Raw genomic sequence first — 22,054 nt, 5'->3', positions numbered from 1 at the left:
TGGCCGGTAACAAAATACCGACAGACGGTAGCAGTCACGCGTGTTTGTTATTGATACGTGTGCAATGTATTCAATTAAACATTACTATATGATTGTCGGCTGTTGTTCTAAAACGCCATCGTCACTCGTGAAACACATCATAGAATGGTTACCATGGTGCAAGATCAACAGATCAGCATGAGCTAGTCTCGCGTGGCTCTGATTACTTATGCAAATGAGCATACACCTCCATGTTGTGACGTCACTGGGTGGCAGTAGGGCGAGTAGAAAATGGTTATGTACCACTGATGACATCTGAGAAATATATGGTTTGACAGTGTAAAGAGTATCTTCATCAGAAATATGCCTCTCTTTGGTAAAAAAGGTGCAAAAGAGAAGGATATTACGAAACGTTACATATTCAAGGAAGTGCTTGGAACGTAAGTACAATATTTATATTTAGGAATTATTCTAATTACGGTAGGTCTGTATACCGTTTCCAGTTAGGCCTGAGCTCGGCCGGCTAGCCCATAAACACATTGATATCTTGGGGCTATGTTTACACAGTCTCCGATCATTTTCGATTGACCAGTTCGTGTGAGGTTTTCTAAGTGTGACCAGTGATTGTGTAGTACACACAGTTATTACTGAACGAGGGGTTGGAATTAATTTCTACATTATCATAGACACCTGTTCGTTTACTGATGCACGAGATTCCTCGGCATGTAAACCAGAATGAAAACCTGTATATTGTATCGGTTAAACTTCACATAGGTGAGGCATACGAGTTAAATTGTATACATACCCTCTATAACGGATGTATATTTAAACTTTTCATTTAGGTGTGTAATGTACATTTGACCCAGAAAACACTTGGTGTAGAGACCTATTCACTAGGCCTACTATATAATGTAAAGAGTACTGAAGGATACAGGAAGCTGTTACACACATATCAGTATAACATCCATTGTAATGAAAGAGTCGCATATTTCACTACCATTATTATATTATAAACTACATGTATGTAAACAAGTTGGTAGATATATATGAGTAGTTAAATGCCTTAATTATTTAAGCAGTTAAGGACTGCTTAAACAATCCTGGTTTTGTGTCATTCATTCCCATTCTTGAGAGGTTCATTATTTCCCTTCCAAATGATAACACCTGAACAACTAGATAAATCCTTAACCCTCCACCAATGCTGAAGTAAATTTTAAACACATTCATAGATATCTGACCTCATTATACCATGTAGGTCAGTATAGACAGGTAGAGATGTATCTAAAGAGATCTGACATCATTACATCATTTAGGTCAGTATAGACAGGTAGAGCTGTATTTAAAGATATCTGACACCATTACATCATTTAGGTCAGTATAGACAGGTAGAGCTGTATTTAAAGATATCTGACACCATTACATCATTTAGGTCAGTATAGACAGGTAGAGCTGTATTTAAAGATATCTGACCTCATTATACCATTTAGGTCAGTATAGACAGGTAGAGATGTATTTAAAGATATCTGACCTCATTATACCATTTAGGTCAGTATAGACAGGTAGAGATGTATTTAAAGATATCTGACACCATTACATCATTTAGGTCAGTATAGACAGGTAGAGTTGTATCTAAAGAGATCTGACATAATTACACCATTTAGGTCAGTATAGACAGGTAGAGCTGTATTTAAAGAGATCTGACGTCATAACCATTCAGGTCAGTATAGACAGGTAAAGATGTTATTTAAAGAGATCTGACATGATTACACCATTCAGGTCACTATAGACAGGTAGAGTTGTATTTAAAGAGATCTGACATCATTACACCATTCAGGTCAGTATAGACAGGTAGTGTCCTGATTACAGTTATATGACCTCTTGTACATCAGATCAGTAAAGACAAATAAATATCTCATATCATTACGCTATTCAGGTTATTATGGAAATAAATATTTTCAATTTGAATTGATTTTAAAATTGTTACTAAAAGAAATGAAAAGAAAACTAAAATAAATAAAGTTGTAATTTGTGCCCATTTTACTAAATGTTACATTGTTGAAACTCCAACATGAAGACTAGTTTTAAACAGGGATAGAGAAAGGGGGCCAAATGATTTGAATGAGGGGTAAAAATTGTTTGTGTGTGCCAGGGTCAGTTTTGGTGTAAATAATATATAATTAAGAGAAAGATAATATCACAAGTCTGACAATAGGGGCAGCATATTTCTATGGTTTCCAGAATGTCAAGAAAACTTGAGTTTTGAGTGATTCCATATTTTGTGCCTCTTATGACATTGGTACAGTTTATGGTTTTAGTAAACATCCCCTAAACGGAAGATAGATACACTCTCATTCCATAAGGTCTTATATTAGGTGACTCTAAATGCAATGGGTTATATAGAAGTCTTTAAAATAAATTTATGGTAATTTAGCAGGCTAACATGCATGACTTAAAATGAAAGGTTGTTCTGTACAAGTTTTAATTTTTGGCAACAAGTGTCTGGAATTGGGCTTTTAAACAGATCTAGACTTGATGGTTTTATTTGGTGTAAAGTTGATAACTTGAATTAGACTTTTAAATAGCTTTTCCCTGTAAGAATCCAGTACCAGACTTTTTATTTGGTTGTGATGACAAGTTCTATAAGCACGCTGGTACACATATGATGATTAAGGTATGATTAAATCTTCAGATAAATATTTTTCTTACCGTATTTATCCTTATAATCAAGGAAGCCAGTAGTAGCCAATGTAAAATATTTGAACTAGTTAGCAATTAAGTCTAGAAGGAGTGTTATTAAAGACTAGTAGAGTAACATTAAATAAGTATGGTACATTTTGCTAACATTTGAATGTAAAGATGTGGAAATGAAGGCTTTTCAACATCCAAGAACAGTTATCTTTTTAGTGTGATGTAGATTTCGTTAACATGTTTCAGCTGCTATGCGACTGCCATCAATGTTGTATCTCGTATTTTTCAGTTTAAAATTTTGAAGATAAAATTATGTCATATGGTAAAAGTATCATTTCGGTTCTAATAGTGTCTGTGTTGATGGATAAGTATCAATATATCTTACAATCAAGATCAACATGTTTTTCGTTCATTAGCAATACTGTATATATCTGTAATTTTTACATAATTTTCATGTGTAAAACTTTGTTCATCATAATGACATTATTGATTTTGTTTTTGAAACAAACTATCATATCTTTGGTGTTTTGTAATTAATTTTAACCGAAGTTAAAAATATCACTCTGATCTTAATAGGCTGATTGAAATGTGATTTGATTAGTTAAAGCATATACACCCGTTATTTTATAACAGTGTTTTGCTGAACTGTTGTTTAAATGTAGGCCTGACTTATTGCTGGCTTCAGTTTTCACACAATATCAACTATTGATCAAGACCACTCATCTGGGTAAAAGTTGATTAATTCTTAATGGCATTCAAGTGAAAATTGAGAAATTTAAAGAAGTCTATTTTCTTAAAGTTAATTAATGATCAGTTCCAGGAAAAAACTTGCTCTCTCTGGTTTGTAATGGGGTTATCTCCCCTAACTTAATAATGATGCCATAAAATGAATATGCATGTCATAAAAATTTGACAAGTCATACATCCTGATTTTGTATATCTTTAAAATGAGTCACTGTTTTCAAACCTGTCACCTTGAAATATACAACCAAATGATGTTGTTAGAAGTAATGTCTTTTAAAGCTGTATATATATATTTTTTTCCTGCAATCTTTCGAAAATATCCTTTATTAAGTAAATTTGCTAATGACTGTGCATGGAAGAATGTGTAAAGAAATGATCATCTGTGAAATTATCAGGAGACATGTTCATGCTAATACACTTATACTGCATGTAGTGTGAGGGAGGCTTGACATTTCATCTGTTCTGGCGTGAACAGTAAATCTCAACCTGATCTATTTCATTCTGAACATCTGATTAAAATTATTTTTTAATGAGGTGGCAGTAAAATTAATATTTAAACGATGTATTGAGTAAAATTAAAAAAAAAAGTGATGTGTTAAAAGGCAGCTGTTTGTTTTTCATTGTTATCAGACAGCTTGAAAAGTTGACTTTTCCAGGGGTATATAGCTGAAAAGTTGACTAACATGTCGATATTATGTTTGATGATGTCTCAAAAGTTTGAAATAGGTAGACAATGAAACTGGTAAATTGAGTCAACTATATGTAGTTGAGTGAAATATGGATATTCTACCAAAAGGTATAGAATTTGAGTCAGAATTGAGGCTTTTCTGAGGTTCTGAATCTCAATTATATACCCAAGAGTTGAATATCCATTGTCCCACATGGATGTTTGACATGGAATATGTGCATCCTATATAGGAGGAGGTGGGATAAAAACGGTACTCTTTGTGTAAAGACTAGCTTTCTACATTGCTAAGGTTATTATAGGGAATAATTTTAACACCAATAAATATTACCCTGATATATGTAGAGGTTATTGCATGATTTTTCGAGTTACACAGGATTTATTACACCCGAGTGATAGCGGGGATCTAATAAGTCCTGAGTGATGAGAAATGCAATAACGAACATACTGCATACTTCACACCTTAAACAGACCATAATAGAGAGTGAGGAAAACTCTCTTTGTCAGCGCCCATACCATGACACTTCATTGTTTTCTGTATAATTTACATTTACTTGTTTGAGTGACTGTTTCTCTGTACCAGTGAATAGAATGTTGTACATTTTGAGCGAGGCAGGTAGGCGGGATTATTTTAAATCCTTGTTAAGTGATATGAAGTAGGATACTAAAACCATTTCCGTACAAGAGATGTTTTCACTCCCTAATCCATGCAGGTATTTTCTTTCTTTAGCTTTCAAGGAATGGTATATATTTTGTAGATTAACTTGTCATGGGTGTGAAAAAGGAAATAGCTTCTAGAGATAACATACATTTCCCAAAAAAGAGGATGTTTTAATGCCTGGAAATTAAAAAAAAAAATTACCACCAGTTGTGTGAAATATATGAAAATCATGAAGTTATAATGTCACTGTAACAAATGTACAAATATATATTGTATGATTGGATTGTTATCGACCTAATCATTACCAACTTTTTGATTATCTTTCCTTTCCTGATAGGTTTGTTACCCTAGTCTACTGCTCACAGCCCCTTTTATGGTTATAAAGTCATGATTACCCGTGAAAGGGGATAGGTGTGCTAAGGGCTGTGGTAGAAAGTGATTTATATGCCAAACTTTTCTATTAGGAGAGGTGTGAAGTATGCAGTGAAGGTATACTTCTTGATTATGCTTCAAGTCTAGCAACCATTGATGATACTTCAGCTGAGTAGGGGTATCAGAATATCATCAGTCAAGGTTTAGCATTACTGTAACTATTTATAGAAATTGTTATAGCATTAAGAACAATAAGCATGTGAGGGGGTACCAAATCTATATTTTTTTATTTTAATTGCCAACCAATACTTTGCAATTTCATAAGTACTAAACACCAACAAACGATAAATTTCAAATGACATGCAATAAGCCCACCTTTTTACTTTGAGTAAGGAGTTAGTTTGTGAACCTTTTGGCTTAATTCATGATCAGTATAGTAGATAAGTACAGTAGATCTGAAATAATATTTGTTTTCATTTCAATCATTATTAAAGGCTTTCATTAATATTTTATGGTCTGTTCACCTGGTGTAACGCTAACAAAGAGCCTTAAAGGTGTGAATTTCGTGTATCATAACACCAGATTGAGGTTTATTAAGTCGGACAGCTGTTTATATGTGCACTATGCACCTCCTTCAGTGATTGGCTATCTTTTCACTGCAGCATGTTTCCGAGTTATCTGATGTGTTAACATAAAATTTATGGTTTGTCATTGACATGTGATGCATTTATTAGATAATAGAAAAAATTGGACAGATATATTTATCTTAATCAGTAACCGCATTTATCATCCTGGCAAAACTTCCAGCATTAACGATAAATATGTCCCTGATGAATAAATTGTACATGTGTATCTAAATATAAAAAAAAAATTGTATTCTGTTTAAGCGGAAATTAGGTTTAATCTGCATGTTATTTTTGCTATTCTGTACATGATTTTGGATCATCCTATTTGAAAAAAAAATACTAGAATTTGTAAAATCTGTAAGTGAGATAGGAATTAATTTTCCACATATACCCAAAGTGCATTAGTGCAAGAGATATATCTGTTCAATAAATTAATGCTACCTATGCGTCAGATATGGTCTTATAATCTGTTTTAGTGTCTTTTGTTGTTCTCTATACATAGATGTGATTATTGTATATCATTGGAAAAAATATTTTTCTTGCTTATGGATGTTCTATGCTTCCTGAAAACATGAGATATGTTGAGGATGGTTGCTGACATAGCATCAGAAAGAATTCAGTACCATTTATCTTTCAGTTTGTGGACTAGTTTTATCAATAGGTAAAAAAGGTTATCAACCATCCAGGAGGGGGTTCCAACTACAAGGGTCCCACAGTCAATTCATCCTTACATACTGCAAATATATAACCTGAAAAAATGCTAGAAATTAAATTTCTTTTATAACTCTTTTCATCATGTACCTTATACATTTAAAAAGAATTCTAAACAAACCCACAAATGATATGAATCTAGTCCTATGAACATCCTCGCAATGGGGCTGATGAACCTGAGGGCTGATTGTTGTTGGAGATGGTTTATGTGCCGGGTATATTGCAGGTGAACGGCCAGGGTAATTTTGATGTGGACATTTTTTTCATAGTACGTGATTATCTCATGAAACACCGTGCATTATACCAGCCAGTTTTTAAGGGTTCGTCACAAGCCAAGGTAATTTTGATATGGGAACTGCTTTTAGTAGAGGGTTGTCATCTCACTGAACACTGATGGAAGACCCATCACATTGGTCAAATGTCTTGCCCGAGGAAAACAAACAAACAGAACAGGATGATCCGCAAACTTTTATCATACCTCTAATCTTTACCTGAGAGACATTCATCTGAGGTTGCATTAGTCCATTGTCCTAGCGACTGAGTTAGAAAAGATCGCTGGAGTACAGTAATCTTTGTATATAGTGGGCATCAGTCTTGAAAGTCTGTATAAAATTGATGTTCATGTTTAATGATATTGTAAATTGTGCTCATCTTATATATATTCTATCCCTTTAAAATGGAGGTGATAATTATTGTGGTCGTTAACTTGTCACCACTTTATACTGTTATGTGTGTGAATTTATTTTCCATCTGAACATGTGCTTTAAATCTCAGCATTACCTTATTTATCTGGCTTCTGGGATCAATATTTCTAAATAAATACAGTTTTAATAAGTCACCAGGTATATACGTGTGTCATAAAAGTGCTTTAGCAAAAACATAATTTGATTTCCAATTGATTTACTAGGATACCATATTTATTCTTTGATATACCCAAGGAGCCAACATATTACAAATTCTGACTCAGGGATGACTTTTTGTAATATAGTGAAGTGGCATTATGTGTAATTCAATAGAACAGCAATACATTTAGGCGGGCTTATTACTGAGTATAAGCATATTGTTGGCGAGATATGGTACTTCTGTCTTAGGATTTAGGGATAAATTAATTCTTTCAACCCTATGTAAAATCTAAGGAGGATAGATATATAAAAGTATGTATGTATGAAAGATTATTACCTATACTTGAGATATACCTTATCGTCGAAGAGGTTTGGCGTTATTTAACTGTACTTTTCAGCTGTCAAAGCTTATCTTAAATACAACAGCATTTACTTATTTTCTAATATTTGAAATAATTTTGCCAAATTTACACTTAATAGAAGGATTTACCTTAATGATGAATGTTACAGTGTTCTTTAGCCACCGGTAAGATGTAATTAATAAGCTTTAATTTCTGCTAGGGACACATTATGCCAGTTACCTTTGCTTCGTTCAGGTCACACTCTTTGCATTTTTTGCCAGATTTTCATTGGTAAAAGTAACAATTGATTAAAAGATTATGTCAGAATAATGATATGGAAGGAAGCTGAAAGATTTCGCTGTTGTGTCGAAAATTATAACAGGTCCAGTTTATTACACAAATCCCTGAACATACCTGACCAAGTTTCTTTCTGCCATTCAGAATTTGTTGCCTGGTATACCTGATAAAATCCCTTGATATCATTTTTAACTTTTGAGTGTGAATCAATGAAAATGTTACTCAAAACACAATGACGTTCTTCTTCAGTACTTTGTCCCAAATCAAAAACTTAAACATCATTCTCAAAGTCATTATTGGACATTTCACAATTCAAACTTTCATCTGCATTTCTCACTTGCCACCGATGTGAGAAATCCATCAAACTTGCCCAAACCAAATATTGCCCCATTGCATTGTGGTAATTCACAGACAACCATGTGTCTATTTGTAATCGGTGTTAGTGACTGCTACTGTGGTCATTTGGGGTGAAAGGGTAAATTTGCAAAGGTCACCATGGCGATGAAATAGGTAACAGTTAAGGATTAGTTATATCTTTGTTACCTTAGTTGTTGGATCTGTAGATTGAAGATTTCCACAACATGGCTCATGCAAACGTCAGTGAAGTATATGGTGGTGGTATATCTCATGTAAAGAACTGACCTGATTTATTTTATATGAAATAATAATTACTGTTGAAGCTGCCAGAATTGGCATCTGTGAATCTTAGATATTGTTAAAAATGATTTTTGTAAATTAATATAGTAATAAGCCCATAGCTGCTAATTAGACCCATCTTATATCTATATTGCTGCTCAGAAGAATCTCTAGCAATTAATCTTAATAAGCCCACCCATAATATTGAGATAGAGGTCACCAGGTACATGTAAATGCTTACACCCTGGGCTTAAAATAATTCATTGATAAATACAGTATTTAGTTAATTTTTGGATAACCAAATATGACTCTGTTTATAGCCTGCTTCTGGTGTTATGTAAGTGTGTAACCATATCAATGCTTAAACATCAATCAATGATGTATATAATTATTGTATAAGAATACAGGTGATATCTAATTATCATGTTTTTAGATAGAGTTTGGCATGGGAAGACCAATAAGAATACCATGTTCATGTTAGTAAATATGCTAGATGTCTGAAGACTTGAGAGAGATAGAGCTTGTATGACAGTTTAGGATTGATTCTAACTTTTGAGCTTACATTAAAACTTAAGAATAGAAATTCATTTTGTGATGTCCTTGGGGATTATTTAGTTTTAGGATCACAAGTTTGTATATTCTGGAATTTAGCTGTACATGCATGGAGATTTATTTTACCTCATTCAAAGTAAAAAGCTGTAATATAAGGAGGGTTGGGAGTAGGGTAGGTTGGGGAGAGATCATGATTATAAAAAAGGGGCGTTTATTGGGATAAACACAGTATATATCAATCAAATTAACAGGGCACTGCATTAGCAACATGCAAGTACATGTACAGAAGGCAATTCTTACTTCCCTGTATATAAAACTCTGCTCATATAATTTATTTTCAAACTTGGATGAAATGTTGTCAAACATACTGTCGTTAATACTGTTGAATGAGAAGTAATTGCGTACAAATTTTTATTTCGATGCAATTTTGGCCTTGTTGTGTTCTTATATCCCAAGCCAGAGGACATTCGGAACAACCACAGAATATTGTAGAATGTGAAGGTTGGAATAATTACTTTTGGGAGAAATAATTACAATGAAAATATTTTCAATAAAACCAAGTTAAATTCACATTAGAACATTATTTACTTTTCAGTCAAAAACTCTTGTTTTACTCCAAGATGATAGTTATATTAGTATTTGACAACACCATACTTTATGATGCAATAGTGATTAAAATGGTGAGAATTTACAAGTTGTTCATTAATGCCTAAAAGAAGGTCACATGGTAACATCTGTCATATATTCCTCATCAACCACAACTGAACACATGCATAAATTAAGGTGACTTTTCCTCACAACAAGTTTGGTAAACAGCATCATGTATAATGGATACATCTACTGGAAACGCATGCCATCCCTACAACCTACAAGATCATGCTGAGGTGGTCACTCAGGAGATTTAAATACAAACATTACATCAGTGCTATGAATCTACCATATGAATTAAATATGTATATTTGTGCCAAATGTATGTGTTTGTATTTAAAAATTATGCTTAATGTTAAGACCTGTGCTACATATTCCCGTAATTAATGCCATTACTTTTGTTACATATTATGTTTATATACGGCTTTTTGTCTATGGATCTTATTAACATGTAGATTGGAACAATGTAATACATATTCACTCTCATTATTGAGTACTGGCAGATTGCTTCACAACAAAATGTTATTTTATGCATTACATACTTATAACCCTGTAGTTAATTGATTTAGTATCTGACATAATAATAACAGGTTTTCAGTAACTGATTCTGATGTATCCTTATATAACAGTAGCTAGAAGCTGGTCAATAGTTTTATGTCAAATTTCCCCAAATAAGGAAGATTAAAAAATTTTCATATTTTATATTTTTTTTTATACTAAAATATACTATGATTTACACAGTATGTGCTCTCTTATAGTTTATAATACAGGTGAATAATCTACCTGTATATAGGTAGTATGTCAGAACAATATAGGCAAATAACCTACATATATATAGATACCAGTACTATATCAGATCAGGTTTAGTAACAAATTTAGTGGTGATGTATGCTGAGGCCAGGGGTTCTAATGACCAAGTTGAGTAGGGATGTATTCTTAGGCCATGGAGAAATGAAGGCCACATTGATTTGGGATATGAGGTCACGGGGAAAAGGTGGCCACGTTGATTTGGGAAATGAGGCCATGGGGAGAAGAAAGCCACATTGATTTGGGATATGAGGCCATTGGGAGAAGGTGGCCACATTGATTTGGGATATGAGACCATTGGGAGAAGGTGGCCACATTGATTTGGGATATGTTTAAAGACCACAGGGCAGAGGTGATTAAGCTATGTGGGAATGTGTTTAGAGGCCACAGTTCAGAGATGAACATGTTTAGTGGGGATGTGTTTAAAGGCCAAGGGGAGGAGATTACCATGTTGAGTGGGAATGTGTTTGGAGGCCACAGTTCAGAGATGAACATGTTTAGTGGGAATGTGTTTAGAGGCCACAGTTCAGAGATGAACATGTTTAGTGGGAATGTGTTTAGAGGCCACAGTTCAGAGATGAACATGTTGAGTGGGAATGTATTTGTAGGCCAGGGGATGGAGGTGACCATGTTGAGTGGGAATATGTTTAGAGGCCAGGGAATGGAGGTGACCATGTTGAGTGGGAATGTGTTTGGAGGCCAGGGGATGGAGGTGACCATGTTGAGTGGGAATGTGTTTGGAGGCCATGGGGCAGAGATGAACATGCTTAGTGGGGATATGTTTAAAGGCCAAGGGTAGGAGGTGACTATGTTGATTGCAGATGTGTTTGGAAGCCAGGGGATGATAATGTTGAGTGTTTTTATAGACCAATACTGAGGACAGATAGAGGCAGACCATGTTGGTATAGTGGCAGAAATCTTTATATGTTTAGGGATATTTGAATAGTTTTTCACTCCTTAGGTAGGAAATGAAATGCAAATTGATTTGTAAATGGTAGAACTTTTACTGTGCTGTGTCTGGTGCATTGAGTGCTGCACTGCAGCATTCCAACCAATAGAACACACAGACATTTAATCTCTTGATTTAGAGAACAACCCCTTCCAACATTCAAAGTAAGTACACGCAGGCCTAATAAATCAGGATGAAAGATTTTTATATTGAATTTATTTTCTTTTGTCGTTTCATATTGGTTAGATTTAATTGTTATCACTGTTACCTCATGGAAACAAAAGGGGCATAGAGAGCCACATCCTATCCAGAAACAGTGTTATTACCAAACCAGGTTTACTTCCTAAAGAGATTCTAATCAAACCTCATGCAAAGGTCATAGTGTGAGATTTAAGGTACGCAGCAGACCTGAGTTACCTGCCTCAGTCCTGAGCCAGCTGTGAATTGAAGATGTCCCAGTGTAACAAAGTCAAGATGGTAGGCCAGTCTTACCTGCCTCAGCCCTAAGTCAGCTGTGAACTGTAGATGTCCTGGTATACCAAAGTCAAGGTGGTAGGCCTGTCTTACCCTCCTCAGTCCTAAGTCAGCTGTGAACTGTAGATGTCCTAGTATAACAAAGTCAAAGTGGTAGGCCTGTCTTACCCTCCTCAGTCCTAAGTCAGCTGTGAACTGGAGATGTCCTAGTATACCAAAGTCAAAGTGGTAGGCCTGTCTTACCCTCCTCAGTCCTAAGTCAGCTGTGAACTGGAGATGTCCCAGTGTAACAAAGTCAAGATGGTAGGCCATTTTTTACCCTCCTCAGTCCTAAGTCAGCTGTGAACTGGAGATGTCCTGGTATACCAAAGTCAAGGTGGTAGGCCAGTTTTACCTGCCTCAGTCCTAAGTCAGCTGTGAAGTGTGTATATTTCAGGATACCAAGGTCAAGGCAGTAGGCCTGACTTAACCACCCCTGTCCTGAATCAGCTGTGAGTTGTTGTACATGTCTCTGGATACAAATAAAGATCCCTCACTGGCAGTTGGCCTGACTTATAACCACCCCAGTTCTGAATCAGCTGTGAGTGGTAGATGTTTCAAGACACCAAGGTCAAGCTAGTCTGTCTGGCTATAACCCATATCATTTAGCCTCATGGTCTACAGCTCTGTTGGAAGGCATTTGTTTGTCTTTCAGTATCCATGCAAATTGTATCAGGGCTTTAAACAGAGTGTTAAAAACTGTTATCTAGATTGTTTATTCTTGGACCTCCCTAAGTGAAATATTGATTGTCTGGAGTCAAATTTAATGCTACAAGTGAATGAAAAATCTAGTTGATTGTTACATTTAGGATCTGCCACGACCTTCACTTGTCCGCACTTTATATTTGAACGCTGTAACACTGTTAGGAAGACATTGAGAAGATATCTTAAGTTTGATTTAGAATTAAGATTTTGTTAGAATTAAGATTTTGTTTGAATTAAGATTTTGTAAAACTTAATCCTGTAAGTATATATATGTGAGGGTTCAATAAGGAACAAGTCCCAGCCTTCATTACCAAACAGCCTAGCAGTCCTTCCTACAACTGATGAATTGTTGTAAAGTTATAAATAGCCACAATCAAATTAAAGTGTTCTCTAGCTGATGAGGTTTGCGTGTCACACAATAAAGAGCAATGTTTTGTCAAAACATGAAGCGTGCAAACTTTGCATGACTGTCTGTATCGAGAAAAAAGAATTTGACGAAGAAGAAAGCAATAGGTGTTTTGTAATTCTTACATGTGTTATCCTGTATATATCTTTATATGGGTTCATTTAGTCCTGTATCTCAGAGGAACTAGCATCATTAGCAGTGTTAAATTTAGAGCTGAAAGAGTGACATAATGTTTTCATTATTATTCAATATTTAATATATATATTCTTTGCTACCTTCTATGTCTCGGTGCATGCATGATTGTAAGAGGCAACTAAACTTGAAATCTTAATATTTTCTCACCTTTCTAAAGACATTTTCTTACTAATGTTTCTCTTGACACCGCCTCGCTTTTGGTCTTTAGTTAAGTATATGTTTACTGTGATGAAGACTTTGGATTCTTTTTCATATCCTAGATATACCAGAGTGTTTAAAAATGGTAGTTACTTATTCCAGGCTTAACTTTCAGCTTTATGGCAGTGTTACGACTGGTTCACCTTTTGGTCTGTATGACCTTGTATTGTGTCCTGCTGGAAGCATTTGGCAGTACCAGGCATACCAGGCACCATAAAATTGACTTCACTTCCTCACAATCTCAAGAAGGCTTACACAGAGATATCACAGCCCATTGAATTTTAATTAGTGTACATGTGTATAGATTGTATAGCAATAGTTCAGGCTAGATTTTTTTACCTGACATCAATGCAATATTATATAAAAAAAAAATGGAAATCAGAGATAAAATATTCTTATATGCTGATGGAAATATCTGCAACTCTCATGTATCTTTTGATCATATTCTCAATTTTTATATGTGCAATTACACGCTTATTGAGCATATATATCTAGACTAGAAATGTCAAAGGCACTAACATACATTGTTTTGTAATTTGTCAGGAACTGTTGGCATTTCATGCTTGTGATATTAAATGTAAAAATGCTGTGTAGGAGTTGTAGTAAATCTTATCTGGTGATTTAACAGGTAACAAAAGCTATGTAGTAGTTGTGATAAATCTTATCTGGTGAAATAACAGGTAACAAAAGCTATGTAGTAGTTGTGATAAATCTAGTGTGGTGAAATAAAATGTTTAAATGTTATGTAGGAGTTGTGATAAATCTAGTCTGGTGAAATAACAGGTAACAAAAGCTATGTAGTAGTTGTGATAAATCTAGTGTGGTGAAATAACATGTTTAAATGTTATGTAGTAGTTGTGATAAATCTAGTGTGGTGAAATAACATGTTTAAATGTTATGTAGTAGTTAACAAAAGCTATGAAGTAGTTGTGATAAATCTAGTGTGGTGAAATAAAATGTTTAAATGTTATGTCGGAGTTGTGATAAATCTAATGTGGTGAAATAAAATGTTTAAATGTTATGTAGGAGTGGTGATAAATCTAATCTGGTGATATAACAGGTAACAAAAGCTATGTAGTAGTTGTGATAAATCTAGTGTGGTGAAATAAAATGTTTAAATGTTATGTAGGAGTGGTGATAAATCTAATCTGGTGATATAACAGGTAACAAAAGCTATGTAGTAGTTGTGATAAATCTAGTGTGGTGAAATAAAATGTTTAAATGTTATGTCGGAGTTGTGATAAATCTTATCTGGTGAAATAACAGGTAACAAAAGCTATGAAGTAGTTGTGATAAATCTAGTGTGGTGAAATAAAATGTTTAAATGTTATGTCGGAGTTGTGATAAATCTTATCTGGTGACATAACATGTTTAAATGTTATGTAGGAGTGGTGATAAATCTAATCTGGTGATATAACAGGTAACAAAATTTATGTAGGAGTGGTGATAAATCTAGTGTGGTGATATAACAGGTAACTAAAGTTATGTAGGAGTGGTGATAAATCAAATCTGGTGATATAACAGGTAACTAAAGTTATGTAGGAGTGGTAATAAATCTAATCTGGTGATATAACAGGTAACTAAAGTTATGTAGGAGTGGTAATAAATCTAATCTCGTGATATTACAAGTTAATAAGCTATGTGAGAGCTGAAATAAATCAAATCTGTTCTGGTGATATTACATGATAAAAAGATATGTAGGAGTTATTGTAATAATTGTTAACTACCCAATTAAATATCCAATTTTACTAGGATATCAGATATATCTGATACTGTACATCTTGGTTATAGCTTAAATAAATTGTATATTTACATGTCAAAATGTGTCTGATATTTTTTAAAATTTTTAAGGTTTTTAATATATATATAGCGACTCTTTTGAGATTTAACGTCTACATTGTACCCTGGTTTACCTATTCATATTCATCAATCTGTACACCTTGTCAAGGGATGTGACTGAATTTTATGATATTTTCACTTTCAAAGTGAAAAAGGTATTTCTGCCGTTTATGACTGCAGTAGGCAGTCAGAAGATTGTTACTGTAGAGTTTAGGACTTCTCAGATTTAAAATGGGATTTTCTTTATTGCTCTTCTAGGTACTTTAAACAAATTGATATTTCTTTTTGTGACAGGTGTTTCCAAATGGTATTAAGCCATGTTTGTGTTTTTTGAGTGTCAGCTTATTTCATTTCATTGCTTAAAGATTAAGATAAACAGTTGCATGTAAAATTCAAGTATCCAGCCACTACTAATCTGTCTGTTTGTTGGGGATTAAATTTAGGGTCTTTCCTTGGTATCTGTTGTATAGGCATATAATTCACTATCAGAGCTTCATTATACAGCAAAATTAAATCCTCCATGAATGTTAGACTGGCAGACTTCTACACAATCTTCTTACTTGTCCTCCTGTCTTCATGAACTTCATATATGAATGTTGTGTTGAGTTTGATCCTTATCTGTGACAGGGATGTTCTCTGTAGGTAGAGTATGGCACTGATTTATGACAGTGGGGATCTCTGTAGGTTGAGTTTGACACCGATTTGTGACAGTGGTGTTCTCTGTAGGTTGAGTTTGACACTGATTTGTGACAGTGGGGATCTCTGTAGGTTGACTTTGACACTGTGACAGTGATATTCTCTGTAGGTTGAGTTTAACACTGATTTGTGACAATGGGGATCTCTGTAGGTTGAGTTTGACAATGATTTGTGACAGTGGTGTTCTCTGTAGGTTGAGTTTAACACTGATTTGTGACAGTGGGGATCTCTGTAGGTTGAGTTTGACAATGATTTGTGACAGTGGTGTTCTCTGTAGGTTGAGTTTGACACTGTGACAGTGGGGATCTCTGTAGGTTGAGTTTGACACTGATTTGTGACAGTGGTGTTCTCTGTAAGTTGAGTTTGACACTGTGACAGTGGGGATCTCTAGGTAGAGTTTGACACTGATTTGTGACAGTGGTGTTCTCTGTAGGTAGTTTGACACTGATTTGTGACAGTGGTATTCTCTGTAGGTTGAGTTTGGCACTGATTTGTGACAGTGGTGTTCTCTGTAAGTTGAGTTTGACACTGTGACAGTGGGGATCTCTAGGTAGAGTTTGACACTGATTTGTGACAGTGGGGATCTCTGTAGGTAGAGTTTGACACTGATTTGTGACAGTGGGGATCTCTGTAGGTTGAGTTTGACACTGTGACAGTGCTATTCTCTGTAGGTTGAGTTTAACACTGATTTGTGACAGTGGGGATCTCTGTAGGTTGACTTTGACACTGATTTGTGACAGTGGGGATCTCTGTAGGTTGAGTTTGACACTGATTTGTGACAGTGGGGATCTCTGTAGGTTGAGTTTGACACTGATTTGTGACAGTAGTGTTCTCTGTAGGTAGAGTTTGACACTGATTTGTGACAGTGGGGATCTCTGTAGGTAGAGTTTGACACTGACAGGGATGTTCTCTGTAGGTTGAGTTTGACAATGATTTGTGACAGTGGTGTTCTCTGTAGGTTGACTTTGACACTGATTTGTGACAGTGGGGATCTCTGTAGGTTGAGTTTGACAATGATTTGTGACAGTGGTGTTCTCTGTAAGTTGAGTTTGACACTGTGACAGTGGGGATCTCTGTAGGTTGAGTTTGACACTGATTTGTGACAGTGGTGTTCTCTGTAGGTAGAGTTTGACACTGATTTGTGACAGTAGTGTTCTCTGTAGGTAGAGTTTGACACTGATTTATGACAGTGGGGATCTCTGTAGGTTGAGTTTAACACTGATTTGTGACAGTGGGGATCTCTGTAGGTTGAGTTTGACACTGATTTGTGACAGTAGTGTTCTCTGTAGGTAGAGTTTGACACTGATTTGTGACAGTGGGGATCTCTGTAGGTTGAGGTTGACACTGATTTGTGACAGTGGGGATCTCTGTAGGTTGAGTTTGACACTGTGACAGTGGGGATCTCTGTAGGTTGAGTGTGACACTGATTTGTGATAGTGGGGATCTCTAGGTTGAGTTTGACACTGATTTGTGACAGTGGGGATCTCTAGGTTGAGTTTGACACTGATTTGTGACAGTGGTGTTCTCTGTAAGTTGAGTTTGACACTGTGACAGTGATATTCTCTGTAGGTTGAGTTTAACACTGATTTGTGACAGTGGGGATCTCTGTAGGTTGAGTTTGACAATGATTTGTGACAGTGGTGTTCTCTGTAGGTTGAGTTTGACACTGTGACAGTGGGGATCTCTGTAGGTTGAGTTTGACACTGATTTGTGACAGTGGTGTTCTCTGTAGGTAGAGTTTGACACTGATTTGTGACAGTGGGGATCTCTGTAGGTTGAGTTTGACACTGATTTGTGACAGTGGGGATCTCTAGGTTGAGTTTGACACTGATTTGTGACAGTGGTGTTCTCTGTAGGTAGAGTTTGACACTGTGACAGTGGTGTTTTCTGTAGGTTGAGTTTGACACTGATTTGTGACAGTGGTGTTCTCTGTAAGTTGAGTTTGATCCTTATCTGTGACAGTACTGATTTGTGACAGTGGTTTCTCTGTAGGTAGAGTTTGACACTGATTTATGACAGTGGTATTCTCTGTAGGTAGAGTTTGACACTGTGACAGTGATATTCTCTGTAGGTAGAGTTTGACACTGATTTATGACAGTGGTATTCTCTGTAGGTTGAGTTTGACACTGTGACAGTGGTATTCTCTGTAGGTTGACTTTGAGACTGATTTGTGACAGCGGGGATCTCTGTAGGTAGAGTTTGACACTGATTTGTGACAGTGGTGTTCTCTGTAGGTTGAGTTTGATCCTTATCTGTGACAGGGATGTTCTCTGTAGGTTGAGTTTGACACTGATTTGTGACAGTGGGGATCTCTGTAGGTTGAGTTTGACACTGTGACAGTGGGGATCTCTGTAGGTTGAGTGTGACACTGATTTGTGATAGTGGGGATCTCTAGGTTGAGTTTGACACTGATTTGTGACAGTGGGGATCTCTAGGTTGAGTTTGACACTGATTTGTGACAGTGGTGTTCTCTGTAAGTTGAGTTTGACACTGTGACAGTGATATTCTCTGTAGGTTGAGTTTAACACTGATTTGTGACAGTGGGGATCTCTGTAGGTTGAGTTTGACAATGATTTGTGACAGTGGTGTTCTCTGTAGGTTGAGTTTGACACTGTGACAGTGGGGATCTCTGTAGGTTGAGTTTGACACTGATTTGTGACAGTGGTGTTCTCTGTAGGTAGAGTTTGACACTGATTTGTGACAGTGGGGATCTCTGTAGGTTGAGTTTGACACTGATTTGTGACAGTGGGGATCTCTAGGTTGAGTTTGACACTGATTTGTGACAGTGGTGTTCTCTGTAGGTAGAGTTTGACACTGTGACAGTGGTGTTCTCTGTAGGTTGAGTTTGACACTGATTTGTGACAGTGGTGTTCTCTGTAAGTTGAGTTTGATCCTTATCTGTGACAGTACTGATTTGTGACAGTGGTTTCTCTGTAGGTAGAGTTTGACACTGATTTATGACAGTGGTATTCTCTGTAGGTAGAGTTTGACACTGTGACAGTGATATTCTCTGTAGGTAGAGTTTGACACTGATTTATGACAGTGGTATTCTCTGTAGGTTGAGTTTGACACTGTGACAGTGGTATTCTCTGTAGGTTGACTTTGAGACTGATTTGTGACAGCGGGGATCTCTGTAGGTAGAGTTTGACACTGATTTGTGACAGTGGTGTTCTCTGTAGGTTGAGTTTGATCCTTATCTGTGACAGGGATGTTCTCTGTAGGTTGAGTTTGACACTGATTTGTGACAGTGGGGATCTCTGTAGGTTGAGTTTGACACTGATTTGTGAAAGTGGTATTCTCTGTAGGTTGAGTTTGACACTGATTTGTGACAGTGGTGTTCTCTGTAGGTTGACTTTGACACTGATTTGTGACAGTGGTGTTCTCTGTAGGTTGACTTTGACACTGATTTGTGACAGGGGTATTCTCTGTAGGTTGAGTTTGACACTGATTTGTGACAGTGGGGATCTCTGTAGGTAGAGTTTGACACTGTGACAGTGCTATTCTCTGTAGGTTGAGTTTAACACTGATTTGTGACAGTGGGGATCTCTGTAGGTTGAGTTTGACACTGATTTGTGACAGTGGGGATCTCTGTAGGTTGACTTTGACACTGATTTGTGACAGTGGGGATCTCTGGTCTGGTGGTATGATATTCTGTAATGTTCTCAATTAAGTGTAATTGATATGTATGTTTAATGTATTGATCCAGTTCAATTATCATATGCTTTCTATATAGAATTTGTAATTGCAACAATATCCTCAGAGGATTAATGGAAATATTTCCACTATATAAGCATTCCACTTCTGGACATGTTTCAGACTGCTAGAGTTAGGATAAGGCATTAATAGGCCCTGGAGCCATCTTCTTAAACTAAAAATAATCAACACACACCGCTACAGATGGTTCCACCCCTTTGAGGGGGATGCAGGTTGCCCCCTTTTAAGTCGTCAGAACACTTGACATTGGTCAGTGAGATGATTTGTATACCCAGCAACAGGAGGGGTTACGAAGACAGAAAACCTGTAACCAACCGACCACTAAATAAATGTAGTTACCATTATATTCAAATGTCCCACCTTTATTAAATGCTTGTGTGTATAAAATTATATTAAATATGACAACATGAAAATCACTCTGTTGTCACTATGGTGTTCAGCTCTACTTTGGTCCTGCTTGATTAAATGTTTGGAATGTTGTTTTTTGACAGCTTTTTAGGATTCTGTTTCTGATGGTGGTAATTTTACACTAATGTCAGGGGACTCTGTTGTAGCTGATGATGATAGTTCTTTACTATTATTTGGGTGAGGTAGGGGGCTTAGCTTTGGTTGATGGTGGTAATTTCATACTATTGTGTGGGGTGAGATTGAGACTTATTTTTGGTAGATGGTTTTAGTTCTATACTAAAGGAGGAGGTGGGTCTTATCTGTGGCTGGTAGTGGTAGTCCTACACCATCGATGAACTGCTGTGGAAACTTCACTGAAATGTATTGGATATTGATTCTACAGGTCTCATGGGAAGGTGTTTACTCCAGGCTCCATTCAGTAATTGTTTTTAGAACATGAAATAGTATACCTGCAACAAGGACATCAGCAAATGTAGGTAACATGAATAAAGAAATGATGGGGGAATTGATGGAGGCTTCAAACTTTGATAAAAAATTGAATATCTCATGGAAAAAAATATAGCCTTTGCAAATGTACTGAAAAGATAATGTGAGAAATAGAGTTGCAGTGTTTAGATAATAAAGCTTAATCTTACAGGCATTATTAAGGTGGGGTTTGATATAGTTGCGGGGTAACGGGGGTTTTGTTGATTCTGAAGTGAATTTTTCTACTATCTGTTGACACAATTGTCTCTTCATTGGTCTGCATCCTGATATTCACATAGTCACTTCTTTGTCCTTTTTGACATGTGCCTGTCCTTTCTAATGTGAAATATTCTTCAATCCTTGTAATTCGTCCCAACAAAACTTGGCGAAATATTCCTTGCCTTTAATGAGTTATAAATGGGCCTCATTACCTTTTGTATAGACTCACATCTAGGATATCATTTTTGAACAGTTATCTTCTAAAATTCAACTCTGTGCTTCATATGTTATGTAATTGTTATGGTTTTATGCCAAGAAATTATATATAATGATGTGAGGAAAGCACCTGGATGGAGGAGGAGGAAAGGGAGGGAGGAGAAGGTATATTATAACAGACAACTCTCATTCATGTTTAGAAAGAAAATCTGGCTAGTCATCCAGAAGATCATTAAAAACATGCATGATTCAGAAAAACTACTCACTTCATGAATGAATTGTGGACAAAGGAAGAAACAAATATATATTGAACATACATTGAGTTGATATTAAACTCTGAAGTTGATTCAGTATTTGGATGTCTACACATTCTTCATGGTTATCATTTGTCTAGGCCTCACATCACCTCAATTCAAGGACATGCCAGGTCGTTACCTCAAAAGGATGCTGAATTATCAGTACAAATTCCCAGGAAAAGTGACCTATTTTTGTAGCTGATGAAGTACAAATCAAATAATTTCCACCAAATGGAATTTGATTTGGAAACGGAAGATCTAATGTGTGTACATGTGATGAAGACACTTATCTGTTCGTGTGGGTAGAACCAGTCGATAACTCATCACAGTTGAACAGGTTTTTTTTCCGTTCTGGTTTTAATGCATATTCATTTTGACGTTGATATGTTCCTATGTATAGTATACAGGAAAAATACAGTGATAGAAGGGAAACTTGCATCTTAAGATATTAAATCTTATCGTTTTAGTTGTCATATACTGATGTACAGTTAAACTATTTTTACAGATTTAAAAAAGGTTTTGAATGCTGATTTTTTTAAATAGAGATGATTGTACTAGAAAGATGATAAAATGTAGAAATCAAAGAGGTGAATGTAGAGTAGAGGTTGTGTAGAAAAACAAATGATCATAAAACCTGTCATTGCAG

At 35.8% G+C, this 22,054-nt stretch overlaps 1 protein-coding gene across 1 annotated transcript in view; it reads left to right on the top strand.

The window, feature by feature from the left end:
• Positions 1 to 342: 342 nt before the first annotated feature.
• LOC132560319 (calcium/calmodulin-dependent protein kinase type 1-like) overlaps positions 343 to 22,054 on the top strand; it is a 97,173-nt gene continuing 75,461 nt past the window's right edge. The window contains exon 1 of the mRNA XM_060224992.1: positions 343 to 419. Within this exon, the coding sequence (XP_060080975.1) occupies positions 343 to 419 (77 nt within the window). The remainder of the gene's footprint in view (positions 420 to 22,054) is intronic.

The sequence above is a fragment of the Ylistrum balloti genome, unplaced genomic scaffold (assembly GCF_031769215.1).
Source record: "Ylistrum balloti isolate Yb309-2 unplaced genomic scaffold, AGI_CSIRO_Ybal_v1 Utg371048, whole genome shotgun sequence".
Taxonomy (NCBI): Eukaryota; Metazoa; Mollusca; class Bivalvia; order Pectinida; family Pectinidae; genus Ylistrum; species Ylistrum balloti.
The sequence above is the reverse complement of the archived record's forward strand: the minus strand, read 5'-3'. Positions and strand labels throughout refer to the sequence as shown.